The sequence below is a fragment of the Lactuca serriola genome, chromosome 7, assembly GCF_051521515.1.
Source record: "Lactuca serriola cultivar US96UC23 chromosome 7, Lser_US96UC23_V15, whole genome shotgun sequence".
NCBI lineage: Eukaryota > Viridiplantae > Streptophyta > Magnoliopsida > Asterales > Asteraceae > Lactuca > Lactuca serriola.
The window spans coordinates 14,198,388-14,217,877 of NC_136414.1; the positions used below are offsets into that span (position 1 = coordinate 14,198,388).

A 19,490-nucleotide genomic window follows, 5' to 3' on the forward strand; every position below is an offset into this window, starting at 1 on the left:
GATAATAGTTTTGGTATATGAAGTTAAGTCATTGACCTATATCTCCTATAATAATTATAATAATCATTTTTATGATTTTCCCAAAATATTAACAGAGTAACTAACTAAAACTGATTATCCCAAAATATTAACAAACTAATCAATTAAAGCTGACGTGGACTTTAATATTGTAAGAGTTACAAGGGTTTAAACAGATTTAATTACTTGTGAAGAATAGAAGTTACTAGGGGTTAAGCCCATTCATCAGCATTTTCATAAGCCCACTCTCTCTCTCTCTCTCTCTCTCTCTCTCTCTCTCTCTCTCATACCTAAAATGAGCAGATGATGAACGTCAACCAATTTTCGTGCAACTAATTGGCATCAATGCGCTATATGTTGATGCAAAATTGTTGACAAGTAGTAGGAATTAGAAGAAAAGAAATGTCGCAGAGCAATATTACTACTAGTAACTTGAATGTACCCGTGAGTGAAGTCTACTGGTCTCTTGTAGCTAAAGCCGATAAAAAGTTCTCCAAAATTAGGGATTTGCCGTATTACGAACGCAACAGGTCAATTTCTTTCTCTTTGTTGTAATTTAGTTTGTATTAGTGTTATAATAAAGCTAGCGATATGTCCAGAATCTAGTTTCGTGAATCGTATGTCTGGAAACTTATACAAATGCATTTGAGCATGTTACTGTTAAGAACTTATACAATTACTGCATTTGAGCTTGTTGCTGTTAATTTGTTTAACGTCAGATTCTAGTAAAATGTATCTTAGGGAATGATTTAATCGCTTGCTCCTGTCCATGGTATCGATCAACTAACCTTCATGATAGTCGAAGTAATACATATAAAACTCTAGTTATGAAAATGAACAATTAGGGTACACAATGTGGTTTTGTATGTAATTTAGGTGTTGTGTATGCTTATGGCAAATTCCTGTTGTTTAATACAGCTATATGATATTCTAGTTAGTTAACCTTGCACCAATACATTTGATACTCCTTAACTATAAAGTTGTTTTGCAATAGGTATGATACCTACTTCTACAAGGTATTCAAAGTTTATACACAGTTATGGAAATTTCAACAAGACAATCGACAAAAGCTTGTGGAAGCAGGACTGAAGAGATGGGAAATAGGTGATATTGCATCGCGAATAGGGCAACTTTATTTTGGACAATATATGAGAACAAGTGTAGCCAGTTATCTGTCAGAGTCATATATCTTTTATGAAGCAATCTTGACTAGGGAGTATTTCAAAGATGGACTCTTACAGGATGTGAATCTTGCCAACAAACAGTTGAGGTTCATTGCAAGATTCTTGACTGTGTGTTTAATGTTGAACAAACGAGAGATGGTTTATCGGTTGGTAAGTCAGCTGAAAGTGCTAGTTGCTGACTGCAAGAGGACTTTCCAGGTATTTAATCTTAGGGTTTATTTCATATATTACCATTAAAGTTGTACCAATTTACCCTTTTGCCCATTTAGGTATCAAAAGGGGCGAGTTTGTCACTGAATTTGATGATCTGTATGCATTTGCTCATTGTAACCTGTTATAACAAGTAAAACCATTTTTCATGCCTACATGGTATCCACATAGGCATCTTTATCATATTACATACATGTGGCACTTACTTTGGCATTCACATGGGAATGTTCATGCATCTTATATATCACTTTTATATGATCTTGTTTCAGGACACCGACTTTATAGAATGGAAGCTAGTGATACAAGAAATAACAAAGTTTCTCAAAGTGGACACAGCTTTGATGAATACAAGGCCTCTGAGATACAGCCTCACATTAGATGTAGAGCCTAATAGCCTGCCACCTGTCCCAAATGTGATAAGAAACCTAAAACTGAGAGACGCGATACTTTGCAGCTATCATCCAAACGAGGTGAAATTCTCAGAGCTCACCCTTGACAACTTTAGAATGCTTCAATGTTTGGAGTGGGAACCAAGTGGCTCATTCTACCAATCAAGTGGAAGTTTGACCAGTGGTCAACATGCAGTCAATCAGGAGATTTCTGATCCTACATTGCCACCAAATCCACGCAAAGCTGTCTTGTATCGTCCATCCATCACTCATTTTTTAGCAGTAAGTAAACTCACTTTTTACTATTAATTTATTAGTTGTAATAATTGTAAGTTAAAAATGTGAATTTGTTTTGTGTGTGTTCTTGGTGACAGGTTTTGGCTACTGTGTGTGAGGAGCTTCCTCCTGATGGAGTTCTCTTACTCTATATATCTGCTCCAGGTATCTCATATAGTCTGCCTTTTTTTGTTATGTAAATTTTGTAAATTAGTTCATGTCTGTAAGCATTAAGTCCCTGTTTGTTATGCATTCAGATGCTGCATGTACTTCACCACCCTCTGATAACACAAACAGTTCTTCAGTGAAAAAGATTATGAATGGCTCTGGAGACCATTCTAGAGGGGTGAATCTTGGTTCTAAAGGAAATGGAGGTACTGTAATGTAAATTATTGGAAGATTATCACGTGGCAATTAAATATTTAAGACATTTTTTTGATTAAGAATGATGTTGATTTCAGGTTTAAATGTGATATATCCTTGTGACCTGATTCCATTTACAAGAAGACCACTTTTCCTTGTTATTGATAGTGAGAAAAGTAACGCTTTTAAGGTAAGTTTATATTCTTTTAAGACTTTAAGAAGATAAATGTTCTAATTGGATGGATGAAGTCTCACCTAGTCACTTGTCAATATCTACCCAATGAGATCATTGTGCTTTCAAATTTTTTTTTTTGTTATTAGGACATTACGATTAGAAAAATCTACCAAATCATAGCAGTGAAACCTGTTTTGTATTAGAATGATAATGCTATGAATATAATTGGTAGATTTTTCAAAATAATACGCTGTAATAAGGAAGAAATGAAAATAGGATGCTATAATAAACAAATCACTAAAAGTACATTGCTATATCTCGCATATAGACAGAATGAATTGTCTGAACAAGAGTAAATGACGATGTTACCCTTATGTCCAGAGTCATGTATGTTCTGTATCAAAATGATTACTTTCAGTTTTTGCATATTTTGACAGAGTTTGGAAAGAGAAGTAAACGGAGAGGCAGTTGCAATGCTCCTATCTCCAGCCTCTTCAATTGGTGACCCAAATGGAAGTCGTCAATTCACAACCTTTCTCACAGCTCCACTGCAGGCTTTTCTTATCTTAATTGGCTTTTCGGGTCCCGACATCCAGACAGTATGCCCCTCTCTATCTCGCTACAAAATACATAATTACCAATCTGCCCTTGTTGGCTGCTAAAATAGAAATTTTATTCTCAGGATAAACTCAATGAGGCTGAAAGGGTTCTTTCTTTGGCTTTAAATCACTGGGGAGATACTTTGGCTTTAAACCTTGCGGTATCTCCAGACTCGCTTCATCCCGTGTGGGCCCAAATTTTAAATGATCCGTTTCTCAGAAGGTTGCTTTTAAGGTAACTCCTTAGTCCTTACCAATTAATGAGATATACAAGGCAAAATATTTTAAAGCACGTCTACTTTCATTATTTTATCAATTTCACCACTTAACTATTTTGTGTTGTGACTAAACCGGTATACTTGGTACTTTTTTGACTATTTAGAAAAGCACAACATACTTTCACCATTTTATGGATTTAGGCGCTCATATGATAAAAATAATAAAAAAGAGTATTTGTGGTTATATTTTTGTAAAAAAAAAAAAAAGGATGTTTTGGTTTGGTGTGTCAGGTTCATATTTTGTCGGGCAGTGCTATCGCTATACACTCCCACATCCAACAAAAAGGAATATCTGCCCGACTGCTCACCCGCCCTACCAAACTCCGTGTCCCCAACACACGGCACATACAAAGAAGCAGTTCATAAAATAGCCGATATTTTCGGTGTAGCACCCATGTTCAACCTTCCCGAACCTCTTCAACCTAAACCACCCGATGTGTAGAAAAATTACCAAACTTTTATACTTTATAGTGATGTTCTTTGTGTCTAACCCTTGTGGATTTCTAGTCTTTTTTTTTTTACATCAATATTTTGAAGAGTTTGGGTGTATAGGAATTTAAATGCCAATTTCCAAATGTTGGGGGGTATTGTTCATTTTGCTCATAGCATCATCATTCTTATATGTACAATACAAGGTGGCAACCGCAGAAACTAGAAGGCTATTAATAATTGGAAAACTTTGTTTTTTATTTTTTTTAATCTCTAAACCAACATAAAAACATATATTATTTAAGCATGCAATTACCAAAGTCGCTTAATGTTACCTGCTCTAGTCCCTTACCTTTTCTCTCGTTTCATAATCTATCCATAAGTGAATGATAAATTGGGTGTGTATTTTTTCATTTGCATATATTTTTATTTGGGTTTTAATATGGTGCTATTATTTATTTTTTTTTATTTGTTGTTATCGTTGATTTTTGAAATTTAAAATGAAAAAATGGGGAAATGAACAACTCATACTATTCTAGTCATAAGGTTTTTTTTTTTTTTTTTTTTTTTTTTTTTTTTTTTTTTTAATTCCTTATTACTTACTACATATTTTTATACTGTTAGCATTGACTTTGCATCTAAAAATGCTAAAAAAAAATATATATTTTTCAGATTATTGAATGGCTACTAAATTGGGGTCTTTGAAGGGCGTTATGTTTCTTCTCGTCCCTGCCCGATTGAAAACGAATAAACTACCCGCCCCATGGCCACCCACTTTCTTGCTAGTCATCACTTTATTCCAATGCACCTAATGTAGTTATTGTTCACCTAAATCCTAAAATCCAATTGAAGTATTATTTTATTCCGAAAAATAAAATTTAAATAAAAGAGTTTTAGTGAAGAAGGGTGTAATCGACATTATAAATTGTTTTTAGAGGTCTAAAGTGCGCTTTCGGGGTTTGTGGTGTAAAGAATAATTGAGCATACGTGGCTAAAGAAAAATCATTTGGACTTGTTTTTGTAGCTTTTGGACTTAAATTGAAAAGATTTTGGAAGCTGGGGGTTGAATGGTAATTTATAGATTTATGTTGAAAATAATTCGGAAAGGAGGGACCATAAGTGTATTTTTGACATTAGAGTTTGATTTGGAGACGGGGCTTAAACCCGTCCCCTTCCTTTCTTTCTTCCCATTCTACATGTAAACCCTAACCCTAGGAAAGTTTCCAGCCGCCACCCTTATCTCCCTTCCCTTCCAGCCGGCGCCGCCACCCCTGCTGTTGAAGTCGCGAACCGCCAACCAATGTCACCGCAGTTGCTGCCAACGAAGCCAAGGACTGCTGAAGGCCGACGTCGTGGCTATGTTGCTGTCGTTCTCGGACGCGCATCCTACCTTCTTCTGTTTCGTCGTCGATCTCGCCATAGGTACCGCCAAGGGGTTACGTCGTTGCCGTTAAAGCCGACCGTTAGCGGCACTGCTGCCACTATTTTGTGTCACTGCCCGTTCGTCACTCTTCTGGCCGTCGTCCTTCTCCAGGTGCGAAGCGCAGCTTCATGGTGGGAGTTTTAGTGTGCGTGTGTGTGTTTGTTGGCCAGAAACTGAAAGGGAACCACCATGGCGGCCGACCATGGTGGTTGTCACCTCCTACCACCGTTCTACCACCACCAGCCGCCACATTAGGTGGTTATGTGCATCTATGTGTTGTATGGATGTTTTGTGTGTTCCGGGTTGCTTTCATAAAGTTTGGGTTAAAAATTATAAGCTACCACCATTAAAAAATGGTGGTTTCTGCCTCCTGCCGTCATAGACCGCCGTCGATCACCATCGCCCGAGGTGGCAGTGGGTCATGTCCGACCTATTAAAACTCTAATTAACCTAAAAAATTAACCTTGGACCTAGTTGGTATGTGTTTGGGTTGGAAACCCTAGTTAGGGTTTAGAAAACCCTAGATTTGGAGACTTTAGTTGGGACTTGTCGAGACCCGTCTTTTGGACCGTTGGATTTGAGTTATGAATTATGCATGACCACATTATATGATTGACCTAGTAGAGTGATGGACTTGATGGATTAAGTCTTTAATGGGTTAAGTGTTTTACTTAACCCTAATCGTTATTTTATGTGAAAACCCTAATTGTGTTTGGGCTCGAGTTGGGCCTTTTCTTTTAGGCTCAGGTGTTTGGGTTCTTGATGGGCCATCTGGGAGTAAGTGTATGGACTAGGATATTTGAATGGGCTTTAGGGTAAAGCCCATGTAAGGGGTTTGGGACCAATTTGGAAAATTGGGCCATAGTTGGGCCTTGGTTTATTATTTGGCTTTTAGGCGTGGGTTTGGGCCTTGGTCTTGGGCCAATCTAGGTAAGGGGTAAAATGGTTTGTGTACCCCAAGTGTGGATTTATGGTTATGCATTGGAACCCAATTATTAATTGGGTGTCGTTTTGATGTTGACAGTTCGGGGATCTGTCAGCTAACAGCCAAAGTTTTATCCACGGGACTTCAGCAGTGCGAGGCGAGTCTCTTCACTGGGTTTAGTGGGTCGTAGACACCAAATTTGGCCCATGATTTATATGTTAGGATGCTAGATGTCTGTGTGACTCTTGCATGTGTTGTAGGATGGTATGCTTATCGGGCGAGGCCCGATACCAGGCGGGGCTTGATAAGTAGATTGTATGCTAGTTATTAGTATCTGATTTTATGCTTACTAGGCGAGGCTTGATGTCGGGCGGGGCCCGATGACTGTATGATGTGCTATAGTCTTTGTGATTATTGCATGTGCTAGTATGGTTATATGTCTATATGATTATATGGTTATATGGTAATGTGTGTATCGGGTGAGGCTCGATGACAGTCGAGGCCCGATAACTTGAACATATGCTAGTGTTTATGATCATTTTATGTGTTAGCATGATTATGTGATATTTTGTATATGTCTGGAGGGCGAGGCTCAGTGATAGGCGAGGCCTGAGAATAACAATCTGTAATCTGAGCGCAGCACGATGCCGAGCCAAACTCGATGTCGGGGGAGGCCCGAGATCGAGTGAGACTCGAGATCGGGCAAGGCATGATGGAGGGCAGGGGCCCAATATGTGATTTATGTATGCGTGGTATGTGATATCTTGGGGAACTCACTAAGCTTTGTTGTTACGGTTTTAGTTTATGTTCAGGTACTCCGATTTCCAAATGGAAGAGCTCGAGATGGTTGCAGGGCACACACCACATGTTTCATCAATTTGTGATTTACTCTGAATCGTTGATGTTTTACTAAAGCTTTGATAATCATGGTTTATGAAATTGATATGTATTAACGATTTATTAATTTAGAAACAAAATTTTATGTCATTATTTTTGGGACGTTACAGGTTGGTATCAGAGCCTTGGTTTGAGGGATTCGGGCACACTCTCGGGTGTGTCTAAACTCAAACTGAGGATTTGGTAAAGTTTTTCAAAAAAGGAATATATTTTGAATGAGATTTTTTTAAAAGAAGAAATGGTGTGGTGCATGTAATCAACCGAGCTCAAGTAAGTTTTCCCAAAATACCCATATATGTTATCTGTTATGATTTGATTTATGAATCTTTGAATCGCATGCTAGTTAGGGCTAAGGATCTACTTAGTTTCTGCATGATAGAATACTTGGAGAGATGCCTTGTTTGCCTATTTTATGAGCTTGTAGACTTGCATGCCAGTGATAGGTTTGCTTGTTATGTGATGTCTGGTAGCCTAGGAAGTATGGGATGCTAGATTGGGTTCGATTTGGATGCGTGGACAGTCAGTAGCGGGAGTGGGAGCTCCTTATATGAGTTGTAGTATGTGGGATTGGAGTGTACTGCACGAATGTTGTTTGCTTTGTGCTTTTTGGAACTCTTAAGTGATGGGAGTTAACTACTAAGTGAATATGTCAAGTCACATGTGACAAAGGTTGAATAATCTCAGAGTGATGGATTTGACCCTATTGTCCAGCTCTTGTCTGAGTCCAACCGTTGTAAGGATGAGTCTGTTACACAAAGTATTATCTAAGCTTTGTTGAATGTGATTATATTCATGAGGTTGGTGATTGGCATTATGAGGAGTTCTTCAACAAATGATGGCAGGGTGAGGTCGGGAACCTAGAAAAGCTTAGGGATTGCTTCAATGGGATTTGTTGTGCCGTTTAGCGAGTGTTGGTGTATAGATTTGAGAAGGTGACTTAGAGGATCCGAGAGGATTCTTGAGGAAAGTATGGATAGGTGTGGAAGGTAGTGTTGGGCCTGTACTACTAAAAGCACAGGATCCATACTTGAATCGGGGAGAGTCTTGGAGTATCTAGGAATCCTGTGGGATAAAGATTCTTGGGAATATTCAGATCTTTTGCATGTTGTTTTCTTTTTAGTGTTGAGCACTCAGAAATGGGGATTCAGATTCTGATTTCGGTTCAGGAGTAGATACTGAGTCGATTGATGCGCGAATGTGGGAGTTTATCTCATCGGAGGTTACCCGCGGTATTTTGGAATGGACCCCGGTGGTCTTTGGTTCGATCAAGATAGGGAATTTGGATGTAACATCCATAAAATTCATAAAAATTTAAAACTTTTTCGAACATCCAAAAACCATTATTTATTACAAAATGTTTTCAAAATAGTTTCATATAAGAGGATCCCATAAATCAAATCATAAAAATGCAAGGAGGTGCACGATCACGCCTTCGCCTTCACGCGATCATTCGAAGTACCTAAAACAAAATCCAAAAGTGTAAGGCCGAAGCTTAGTGAGTTCCCCCAAAATACCAATGCCATACAAACCATAACCATATCATAGCAAACCTCATGCATATAGAGTATGCAGTATGACTGGACCGCCCTCAACGGGCCTTCAGTCTATTTGGCCCACTCTCAGAACCTTCAGCATGTCTGGTCCACCCTACCGGGCCTTCAGCCTGTCTAGACCGTTCTCTGGGCCTTCGGCCTGACTGATATGCCCCATTTGTCCTGCGGTCTATCCGGGCCGACCTGGGTATGTTAGCCTACAACACAAAGCAGGTCCGCCTCAATCCACCCCCAAGCATACAATCAACACATAGATAACAATGCTAGCATGTACAAACAGTCAAACCGATTTAACAGATCACTAATCATAACATAATCCGATATACCGGGATACCGACCTAACAGGTCACTAAGCATATCATCATGCAATAACCATGATAACAATCCAAAAAGAAGGGCCGACATTGGTGCCTTCGACCCTGTCAGTATAGTGAGGAAAACTCACCTCATAATGTCGATCGGAACTGAAATATCAAACTCCCGAAACACGGATCCAAACACCGACACCTATAACCACCATTGATCCAATTCCATAAATTCCCAAATTACCAAAATACCCTTAAAAGTCAAACTGGTCAACCCTTGGTCAAATTCAAAGTCAACAGTCAAGGTCAACAGTTAATGTTGACTCAACTCATCGAGTGCAGCTTACAGACTCGTCGAGTTCCTTCAGAACTCAGAATGTCGCAAAAACTCTAGTCAACTCGCTGAGTTACCAAGTAACTCGTCGAGTCCATGCATTATCCAGAATATCAGGAAAAACCCTAACCAACTTGTCGAGTCATCTCATTAACTCGCTGAGTTCATGTAGAATCCAGAAAGCGGGAAACCCTTATCCAACTCGTCGAGTTGGCTATGCAACTCGTCGAGTTCCTTCTGCCCTTTTCTCATTTAGACGCTTTTAAGCGAAACCAAGGCTCCAAACTGTAGATCTAGGCTCCTAGGGAGTAGTTATCATGTAAAGTTGCTAACTTTACGTGCATGCAAGGCTTCAAGAAGCTAAAACACTCAAAAATAGCCTTAGGAAGAGGTTTAGGTCATGGAAAAGGGCTAGGGCTAGGGCTAGATAAAGTCGAGAACTTTATGTTCACGAGGGCCTAAAGGAGTCTAGATCTGAGACCACGTTCTCATGACAAGTTCAAACCCTAGAATGACCCCCTTTTGCACCAAAAATGCCCATATACTAACATAAAAAGAGATCTAAGAAATGGAAAGCCAAGGTAAAGACTTTTTACCTTTAACTGGATGCCAACACGATGTAGATACTGGATCTACAAGCTTCTTCTCGTTCCAAGCCTCTAAATCTTCAAGCCTCTTCAAGAAATGCACCAAACACACACTTCTAGCCTCACACACATTCAAAATAGGGTTAGATCGATTAGGGTTTGCTTCTGGCCACGAAAAGTGGCAAGGGTGGCTAAGGGAAAGGACTTAAGGTCCTTTAAATAGGGTGCAAACCCTAAAAATCAGGGTTTTCATGCACAACCTCTACTCGCCGAGTTGGGGTCCTCCAACTCGTTGAGTAGGTTCCATAAACCACGCAGCCGGATCAGTTTCTACATGATGAGTTGGCGCAGCCAAATCGTCGAGTAGGTCTATGATTATGAATATAAAGCTTTAAAATTTATACATGGGAGTCGGGGTGTTACATTGGAGTTCTTGGATGGTCGGGGTAACTCAGGAGGAGGAGGTCAGGATTCCTTCAGATGTTTTGCGGGTATGTAATATCTGCTTCTTTAAAGTGGATATCGAGAATTTGTATTACTTTGGAGTTTTGATTGGGTTTGAATAAGTTATATTTCGGGTCGGTTCTCTGCTATTGTCTGGGTCATCAAGGATTGTTATATGCCATTCTGCATACTAAGAAGTCTTCGATGAGTCTTCAGATGGTTGTATTTCGTGGAGTAGGTTCTGCATGTTCCATTGTTGTTCTGGGTATTTGTCGGGATTAGTTCAGGAGTATTGCTTGGAGGATCTTTGGTTAGGGTTAGCGTGATAATTCTTCAGCGAAGTCAGGGTTCAGTGGTTCTATCATCTGTTCGGGTATGATCGGCAGTTGCCTATGGAAGAACTTTGGAGTCCAAGGCACTACCGTTGCTAGGAAAGGAACGGTAGTAGGAAGATGGTGGTGTCAGTTGCATGAATTGTTTGATCATTGGATGTGTCAAGGGACTTGTATTTTCGCATGGAATGAAGTTGGTTAGAGTTCAATGATTCCTTAAGGATGGAAATTAGAATGGAGGTTCGTCAGTGCATGGAAAGGGTTATGGTTCTTAGTCGCTGACATAAGAACTCAAGGAATTGGTATAGTATCATGGGAGGTGATTTGGATCATTAGACTAGTTAAGGCCTCAAGAATATTCTTCCGGACTCTAGGAGTTGGGCAATCATTGAGATTGGCTAGTAATGGAACGCTAGTTTTGGTAAGCGCAGGTCATAGGCGGTTCATGCTATATGAAGTTCAAGGGGTTGGGAATCCATCAGACTTATGGGATGAAAGAGTTTCGTTGAATCCAAGTGCGGGAGAATCAATAAGAATTTCCGGTAGTTGGATCGGGTGTGGAACTAGGGCAAGTTTTGATGGGTTTTGAGCACTACAACATTCTTATGGTGTACATGCAACCTTAATGCTTTGGATCTAGGTTTTTCTCATGTTATACATGCAAAGCATAAACCCTAATCTAGCATACAATTTTCGAACTTGATAACTTAAACATAGTTAGAAGAATACCTTTTCTTGTAGCTTGTTTATCTTGACCTTCAAGAGCTTAGTGCCTCAATTGTTGCACCTCTAATGAAATCACAAACACCACTAGCAATTGGATGAACACAAGAGAGATGATGGAGGCTTAGTATTTTCAGCTAGGGTTTCTTCTAGAGATCAAGTGGTCGAGAACCCTATGCCAAGGGGCCTTTATATAGTTGTGCTGCTAAGGTTTAAGACTGAAACCCTAATTCTCTGCTTAGGCCTTAAGCAATCTATGGAAACCATCTAGAAGGCCCTTTGGACGAATTCTTCTATGGTATTCCCATAGAATTCGTCCACCCCTTCTATTAGGAGTCCACAACCCAACTTACAACTAACAGTAAATTGCAATATCAGTCCCCATACATTTAAAAGTCTCAATTGATATATTATTCTTATAATATATTAATAAATCATTTATCAACCTCTTTCTTATAATTCATCCTGTCAAGTTGCTATGGTGAATGAAACCCAAAAGGACCATGCTACTATCGGGTCAAGTATATACCAATTATAGTTATGGGCTTAGACACCTAATCCAACAAGTTTCGCATCCAGGTCAAGAATAGAGACAACCCAAGTGGTCGTTTAGACTGAATTTATGTAAGTGGGAGTTCAGGGAACTCCTAGTAGCCAGTCGACATCTTCTTGTTATGCATAACAAGTTTGTGGATGGATTCAGATCGAGGGACGTGTTAGAACCTCGCTGCCTGTTATTTTATGATGAGGGTTTCAAAATTCAAAGTATAACCCGAACACCTAGTTGGATATGGGATGTCAACTCAGGTGCATGGGGTTGTGATGGTTATAGTGTGGTAAGGCCATGGGGTGGTAACCATGGTTGATTTGAAGTGTTGTAAGACTGCGATAGGATCGTAGCATTCATCAGTCGAGGTAGACCCTCATTAGAGGTGGTCATGAGCATAAAGGAGGAATCAATTCGTGCCTTGGGCACATCGTCCAGGTTTGACAAGGGGTATTTCTTTGTTTTGGGTTGAGGACCATTGGGGCCTATAGCGGAGTCGGGCCTGTATAGCTCTTGGCGGGTGGGATCCGTGAGCGAGGCAGCTCCGTGGTATAGTTGGGTGGGACCCGTGGGCGAGGCTTGTATGATTTTGGCAATACAGGTTGGACCTGGTTGAGACCCTTGGGTCAAGGATTTGGATCTTGAGTCACATGATCAGATGGGTGGTTAGTATGTGACATAGAGAGGTTTATAGGTTGGATAACCTTGTTATTTGGACTCTTGGGAACCTTATGGTTGGACCAGGTGCGAGACTGATAGTCTCAACGTTGGTTTGGGAACCTTTATACCCCAGTCTAGCAAGGGTTGGCGTTATCAGAAGGTCTTGGGTGTAATGCAAGTGTAAATCTGTGGATCTTGGGTTATGAGACGAGTAGCGGGTTGGTTTCTGGGTAAGATTTTGAGTCGGGTACCACGAATGTTTTGTGTAGAATATCTATTTCCGTGGGTCAAAGATCAGGGTATCTATATTCCGAAGGCAACAATCGAAGGGTACAAGGGTAACGAAGGAATTCAGTCTTGATGATAGGTCAGCTTTGGTGTTTGTGCTTTGGATTGGTTCTATTTGTGAAGGGCATCAAGATAAGTCGAGGCGGTATTTTTGATTTGGAACTCGAGTGTGGAGTAGCTTGTTATTCTGAGGGATGTTAGGTCACTACAGATGGTTTAGATAATCTCAGAGTAAATGACTTGATCCTATTGCGCAACTCTCATCCGAGTCTACCCGTTGTAGGGATGAGTCTCATACTCGAAGGATTATCTAAGCCTTGGTCCAGTATAAGTGTTCTGCAGGGATAATTGGTCGGTGATTCTATTTCTAATGGGAATATCAAATATCAGGAGTTGAGTAGTCAGTTGGGAAATTAATGGGATGGTTTCAACATTGGTTCAATATGGGCGGTCTGTAATGGAGTCAGACCTTCTCGGAATTTTATATATAAGGATTGAGCAGTTGTGGTTTATTAACAAGGGATTATTGTCGGATGGTGAAGGGAATTCGTTCATCTACGGGTTGGAGAGCCCTGTGAGAGTTGGTTTCGGTTGCCTTGAGAAGCTTGTGGTATGGTATGCTCGGGACTGTGGTTGTGTTACTCAGGCTGTTTGGCGTGTCGGGGATGGTAAGGAACGATTTCGAGGAAAAAAATCTAATTTAAGTGGGGGAGAGTTGTAACACATCGTTTCGAAAATAAACCCAAAAATCCGAGAATGTATTTTAAGTATTATTTTATTCCGATAAATAAAATATAAATAAAAGAGTTTTAGTGAAGAAGGGTGTAATTGGCATTATAAATTGTTTTGGAGGTCTAAAGGGTGCTTTCAGGGTTTGTGGTGTAAAGAATAATTGAGCAATGGCTAAAGAAAAATCATTTGGACTTGTTTTGTAGCTTTTGTGCTTAAACTGAAAAGATTTTGGAAGCTGGGGGCTGAATGGTAATTTATGGATTTAAGTTGAAAATAATTCGGAGAGGAGGGACCCTAAGCATATTTTTGGCACTTGAGTTTGATTTGGAGACGGGGCTTAAACCCATCCCCTTCCTTTCTTTCTTCCCACTCTACATTTAAACCCTAACCCTAGGAAAGTTTCCAACCGCCACCCTTATCTCCCCTCACCTCCAGCTGGCGCCGCCACCCCCTCTGTTGAAGTCGCGAACCACCAACCATTGCCACCGCGGTTGCTACCGACGAAGCCAAGGACTGCTGAAGGCCGATGTCGTGGCTGTGTTGCTGCCGTTCTCGGATGCACACCCTACCTTCTTCTGTTTCGCCGTCGGTCACGCCACCAATACTGCCAAGGGAAAACGTCATCGCCGCTAAAGCCGACCGTTAGCACCGCTGTTGCCACTGTTTTGTGTCACTGCCCGTTCGTCACTCTTCCGGCCGTCGTCCTTCTCCAGGTATGAAGCACAGTTTCATGGTGGGAGTTTTAGTGTGTGTGTTCGTTAGCCAGAAATTGAAAGGGAACCACCATGGTGGTTGCCACCGCCTACTACCGTTCTACCACCACCAGCCGCCACATTGGGTGGATATGTGCGTATATGTGTTGTATGGATGTTTTGAGTGTTCCGGGTTGCTTTGATAAAGTTTGGGTTAAAAATTATAATCTACCACCATTAAAAAGTGGTGGCTGCCGCCTCCTGCCGTCATGGACCGTCGTCGACCACCACCGCCCGAGGTGGCAGTGGGTGGTGCCCGACCTATTAAAACTCTAATTAACCTAAAAACTTAACCTTGGACCTAGTTGGCATGTGTTTGGGTTGGAAACCCTAGATTTAGAGACTTTAGTTGGGACTTGCCACCCACGTTTTGGACCGTTGGATTTGAGTTATGAATTATACCCGACTATATTGTATGATTGACCTAGTAGAGTGATGGAGTTGATGGATTAAATCCTCAATGGGTTAAGTGTTTTTACTTAACCCTAATTGTCATTTTATGTGAAAACCCTAATTGTGTTTGGGCTTGAGTTGAGCATTTTTTTTTGGGCTCAGGTGTTTGGGTTCTTGATGGGCCATCTGGGAACATGTATATGGACTAGGATATTTGAATGGGCGTTAGGGTAAGGTCCATGTAATGGGTTTGGGTCCAATTTAGAAAATTGGGCCATAGTTGGGCTTTGGTTGTTTATTTGACTTTTAGGCCTTCAGAGTGTGGGTTTGGGCCTTGGTATTAGGCCAAGCTAGGTTAGGGGTAAAGTGGTATATGTAACCCAATTTTGGATTTATGGTTATGCATTGGAACTCAATTATTAATTAGGTGTTGTTTTGATGTTGACAGTTCGGGGATCTGTCAGCCAGCAGCTAGAGTTTTATCCGTGGGACTTCAGCAGTGCGAGGTGAGTCTCCTCACTGGGTTTAGTGGGTCGAAGGCACCAAAGCTGGCCCATGATTAATATGTTAGGATGCTAGATGTATGTGTGACTCTTTCATGTGTTCTAGGATGGTATGCTTATCGGGCGAGTCCCGATACTAGGCGGGGCTTGATGAGTAGATTGTATGCTAACTATTAATATCTGATTTTATGCTTATCAAGCAAGCCAGATGCCGGGTGGGGCACGATGACTGTATGGTGTGCTATAGTCTTTGTGATTATTGCATGTGCTAGTATGGTTATATGTCTATGTGATTATATGGTTATATGGTAATGTGTGTATCGGGTGAGGCTTGATGACAGGCGAGGCCCGATGACTGGAACATATGCTATTGTTTATGATCATTTTATGTGTTAGCATGATTATGTGATATTTTGTATGTGTCTGGGGGGCGAGGCCAAGTGACAGGCGAGGCCTGAGAATAACATATCTATAATCTGAGCAGGGCTCAATGCCGAGCCAAGCTCGATGTCGGGGGAGGCACGAGGCCGAGTGAGACTCGAGGCCGGGCGATCTGTGATTTACTTTGATTCATTGATGTTTTACTAAAGCTTTGATAATTATGGTTTATGAAATTGATATGTATTAACGATTTATTAATTTAGAAACGAAATTTTATGTCATTATTTTTGGGACATTACAACGCTGGGCGTACTTTTCAGTACGTTGCACGTAATGGGTTTGCGTCCCGTAAGTTGGTTGTGAAGTGTATGTGGGGCGTACTTTGGTGGTACGCAGGGTGTACCCGCTAGTTGGGCTTTTGGGCCTTTGGACTAGTTTGGGATGAGTCTGCTCATTCTGTTTGGCGGATCGAAGGAATCAACGTCGGCCCATAGATTATTTTTACAAGAATGTTAGCTGTTTGTGTGACTCTTGCATGTATTTAATGTGTTTCTATGTATGTCGGGGGAGGCCCGATGCCAGGTGGAGCCTAATGAGTGTGTTGGGCGGGGCTCATCGCATGTTACCGACAGATCTGTACTGGGCGGGGGCCGATGGAGGTCGGGCTGGGCCCGATGAATAACGGGCGAGGCCCAATGCCGGGCGGGGCCCCAATGGATGTATGTTTGTATGGTATGTGTTATTTTAGGGAACTCACTAAGATTCGTGCTTACAATTTTCACTTTACATATCAACTACTTTCAGATCGAAGGGGAAGAGCTCGAGATGATCGCATCGCACACACCATGACTTTCTGCTTTACCGACTTTGACGTATTTGTATAATTATGGATACCTTATGATTTTCTTATGGTTTTGATAAACACGTTTGGTTGATATTTTATTTAATTTAAAAACAAAAAAAATCGGTTCTGAATTTTGGGGATGTTACAAGTGGGTAGCAGAGCCTTGGTTTGAGGGATTTGATCATACTCTCAGGTGTGTCTGAACTCAAACTGAGGGTTTGGTAGATTTTTCATAAAAAGAAATGTTTTATAAAAAGATTTTTCTAATAGAAGAAAGGGGTGTGGTGCATGCAATCGACCAGCTCAAGTAAGTTTTCCTAAGGTACCCATACATGATTCGTGATATGCTTTGAATTGTGAATCTGTGAATCGCATGGTAGATTAGGGCTATGGATCTGCTCAGGATTGCATCATATAATGCTAGGAGAGATTCATTTATATGTCTACTGTATGAGCTTGTAGACTTGCATGCTAATACTGAGCAGTCAATGATAGGATGGCTTGTTTAGGTTATGCCTTTCTTCCGATTACTTAATACTCGAATGCTTCTTGGTTTGTGCTTTTAGGAGTTCCCATTAACATTAACTAACTAGTAATCGATTACTCTAAGTTACATATTACTGAGATAAGATAATTTTAAAAGGCTAGGTTTAACCCTATTGCGCAACTATTGTCTGAGTCCAACCATTGTAGTGTGAGACCTTTCATTGCAATCAAAGGGGACATTAGAAGGCCAACTGCTTGAGTTTAGCAGTGGGAGGACCAGTGGGAGGACCCGCTCTGGTGACCTTGCGGATTACAGATGGCCGTCAGGGCAAGGCAGAGGTGCCTGTTGTGAGGAGCAGGGCATTCCAACTGACAGCCGGGGAGGCTCGTGCAACACCAGATGTGGTGATGGGTATGTATCTTGTCTTTGTCTCTTTATTCATTTATTTTGATTTTTCCTACTTATATCTGTGATTTGTTTATAGGGTCGTTCCTTATGAACGATATCTCGGCTTTGGTTTTGATTGATTTGGGGGCTACCCGATCCATTGTATCTCTTGCGCTCAACAAAATATTTGTTGATGCTCTGGGGGAGCTGGAGTATCCATTTGAGTTCAAGATTGATGATGATCGTCCTGTGCGAGTATCGAGGGTTCATTGGGGATGTATGCTGGACTTGTTTAGTGAGCGGTATTCGATTAACTTGGTTCCCATTACCCTGCGTGAGAGCAAGGTTATTGTAGGGATGGATTGGTTGAGCCCCAATAAGGAAATGATTGATTGCGAGCATTAGTTAGTCCATATTCGGACCTTAAGCGGGGGAGATTTAGTGACTCAAGGAGAGGGTGTTCAACATGGGTCGACTCTCTGTTCAACAGTTAGGGCCATGTGTTACCTTTAACAAGGTTGTTCTAGATTTGTTGTTTATGTGATGGATACCAGTGAGAAGGGTAAGATGACTATGGACGATGTATCGATTGTCCAGGAATACTTGGATGTGTTCCTTGAGGAGTTGTCGGGTGTGCCTCCAGAGAGGCATGTGGAGTTTCGGATTGACTTGGTTCCTGGTGCGGCCCGGATAGCCAAAGCACCTTATCGGTTAGCACCCCAGGGATGCATGAATTTTCTACCCAACTACAAGAGCTATTAGACAAGGGATTTATTCAGCCAAGCATTTCACCATGGGGAGTTCCGATCTTGTTTGTGAAGAAGAAGGACAGGTCGCATCGGATGTGTATCGACAACTGGGAGCTGAATAAGCTAACAATGAAGAACTGTTATCCACTCCCGAGGATTGACGATTTATTTGACTAGCTTTAGGGTGCATATTGGTTCTCAAAGATTGATATGCGTTTAGGTTATCATCAGATGAGGGTCAGAGATGAGGATATGTATAAGATGGCCTTCCAGACTCATTATGGTCATTACGTGTTCGTGGTGATGCTCTCCGGGCTCACAAATGCTCCAGCCGCATTCAAGGATCTCATGAATCTCGTATGCATGCCTACGTTGGATGGGTCTGTGATTGTGTTTATTGACCACATCCTAGTCTATTCCAAGACCCATGAGCAGTACGAGGAACATCTAAGAAAGGTATTGGAGAATCTGAGGAGGGAAAGGTTGTATGTGAAGTTCTCCAAGTGCGAGTTTTGGTTGCGCAAGGTGCAGTCTGGGACACCTCGTCAAGCAGTTATGAGGTGGGAAGTTCTGAGGTCTCCACATGAGATTCAGAGTTTCCTAAGATTAGCAGGTTACGATCGTATATTCATTTAGGATTTATCCAAGATAGCAGTTCGTTGGCCTGATTGATGTAAGGAGTGTCACATTTCATTGGGGGCCTGAGCAACAGACAACTTTTGAGACTCTGAGGTAGAGATTGTGTGAGACGCTGATTCTGACCCTGCCGGAGGGTGTTGAGGACTTTCTGGTATATTGTGATGAATCAATCACGGGGTTGGGTGCAATTTTGAGGCTATGGGGTGATGTGATCGCTTAAGCTTTGAGGAAACTAAAGCCTCATAAGGAGAATTATCCTATGTGTAATTTGTAGTTGGGGGCTGTGGTTTTCGTCCTCAAGATTTAGCGACATTACCTTTATGGGGTTTGTTGTACTATTTGCATGGACCATAAGAGTCTAAGGTATCTGATGGATCAACTGAATCTGAACATGAGGTAGCGTAGATGGTTGGATGTGGTGAAAAATTATGATTGTGAGATCCTTTATCACCTGGGGAGGGCCAAAGTGGTGGCCGATGCTCTTAGCCGCGAGGCAGTTGCTGCCTCGATCAAGGATTTGTTTCTAAGGTTGACATTGATTAACCAAATTTTAGAGCAGATTCGAGAGGCTTAGGTTGAGACTATAAAGGAAGAGAACCGAAAGAATGTGCACATAGTAGGTCAGGTGGCTTCCTTTGATTATGATACTTGGGGATTATTGACCCTTCATCGGGGGATGTGGGT

At 41.2% G+C, this 19,490-nt stretch overlaps 1 protein-coding gene across 4 annotated transcripts in view; it reads left to right on the top strand.

The window, feature by feature from the left end:
* Positions 1-239: 239 nt before the first annotated feature.
* The window catches only part of LOC145061686 (uncharacterized), a 32,298-nt gene continuing 13,047 nt past the window's right edge, over positions 240-19,490 (top strand). The window contains exons 1-9 of one of the 4 annotated variants that reach the window (XM_079009224.1): positions 241-548; positions 1,013-1,400; positions 1,682-2,083; positions 2,176-2,242; positions 2,335-2,451; positions 2,539-2,630; positions 3,053-3,214; positions 3,298-3,449; positions 4,594-4,722. In XM_079009224.1, coding sequence (XP_078865350.1) covers positions 421-548; positions 1,013-1,400; positions 1,682-2,083; positions 2,176-2,242; positions 2,335-2,451; positions 2,539-2,630; positions 3,053-3,214; positions 3,298-3,449; positions 4,594-4,612 — 1,527 coding nt within the window. In that variant the 5' untranslated portion in view covers positions 241-420 and the 3' untranslated portion in view covers positions 4,613-4,722. Of the gene's footprint in view, positions 549-1,012; positions 1,401-1,681; positions 2,084-2,175; positions 2,243-2,334; positions 2,452-2,538; positions 2,631-3,052; positions 3,215-3,297; positions 3,450-3,700; positions 4,182-4,593; positions 4,723-19,490 lie in introns of those variants that run through there. The other 3 variants (XM_079009222.1, XM_079009221.1, XM_079009223.1) reach the window with 3 other exon arrangements.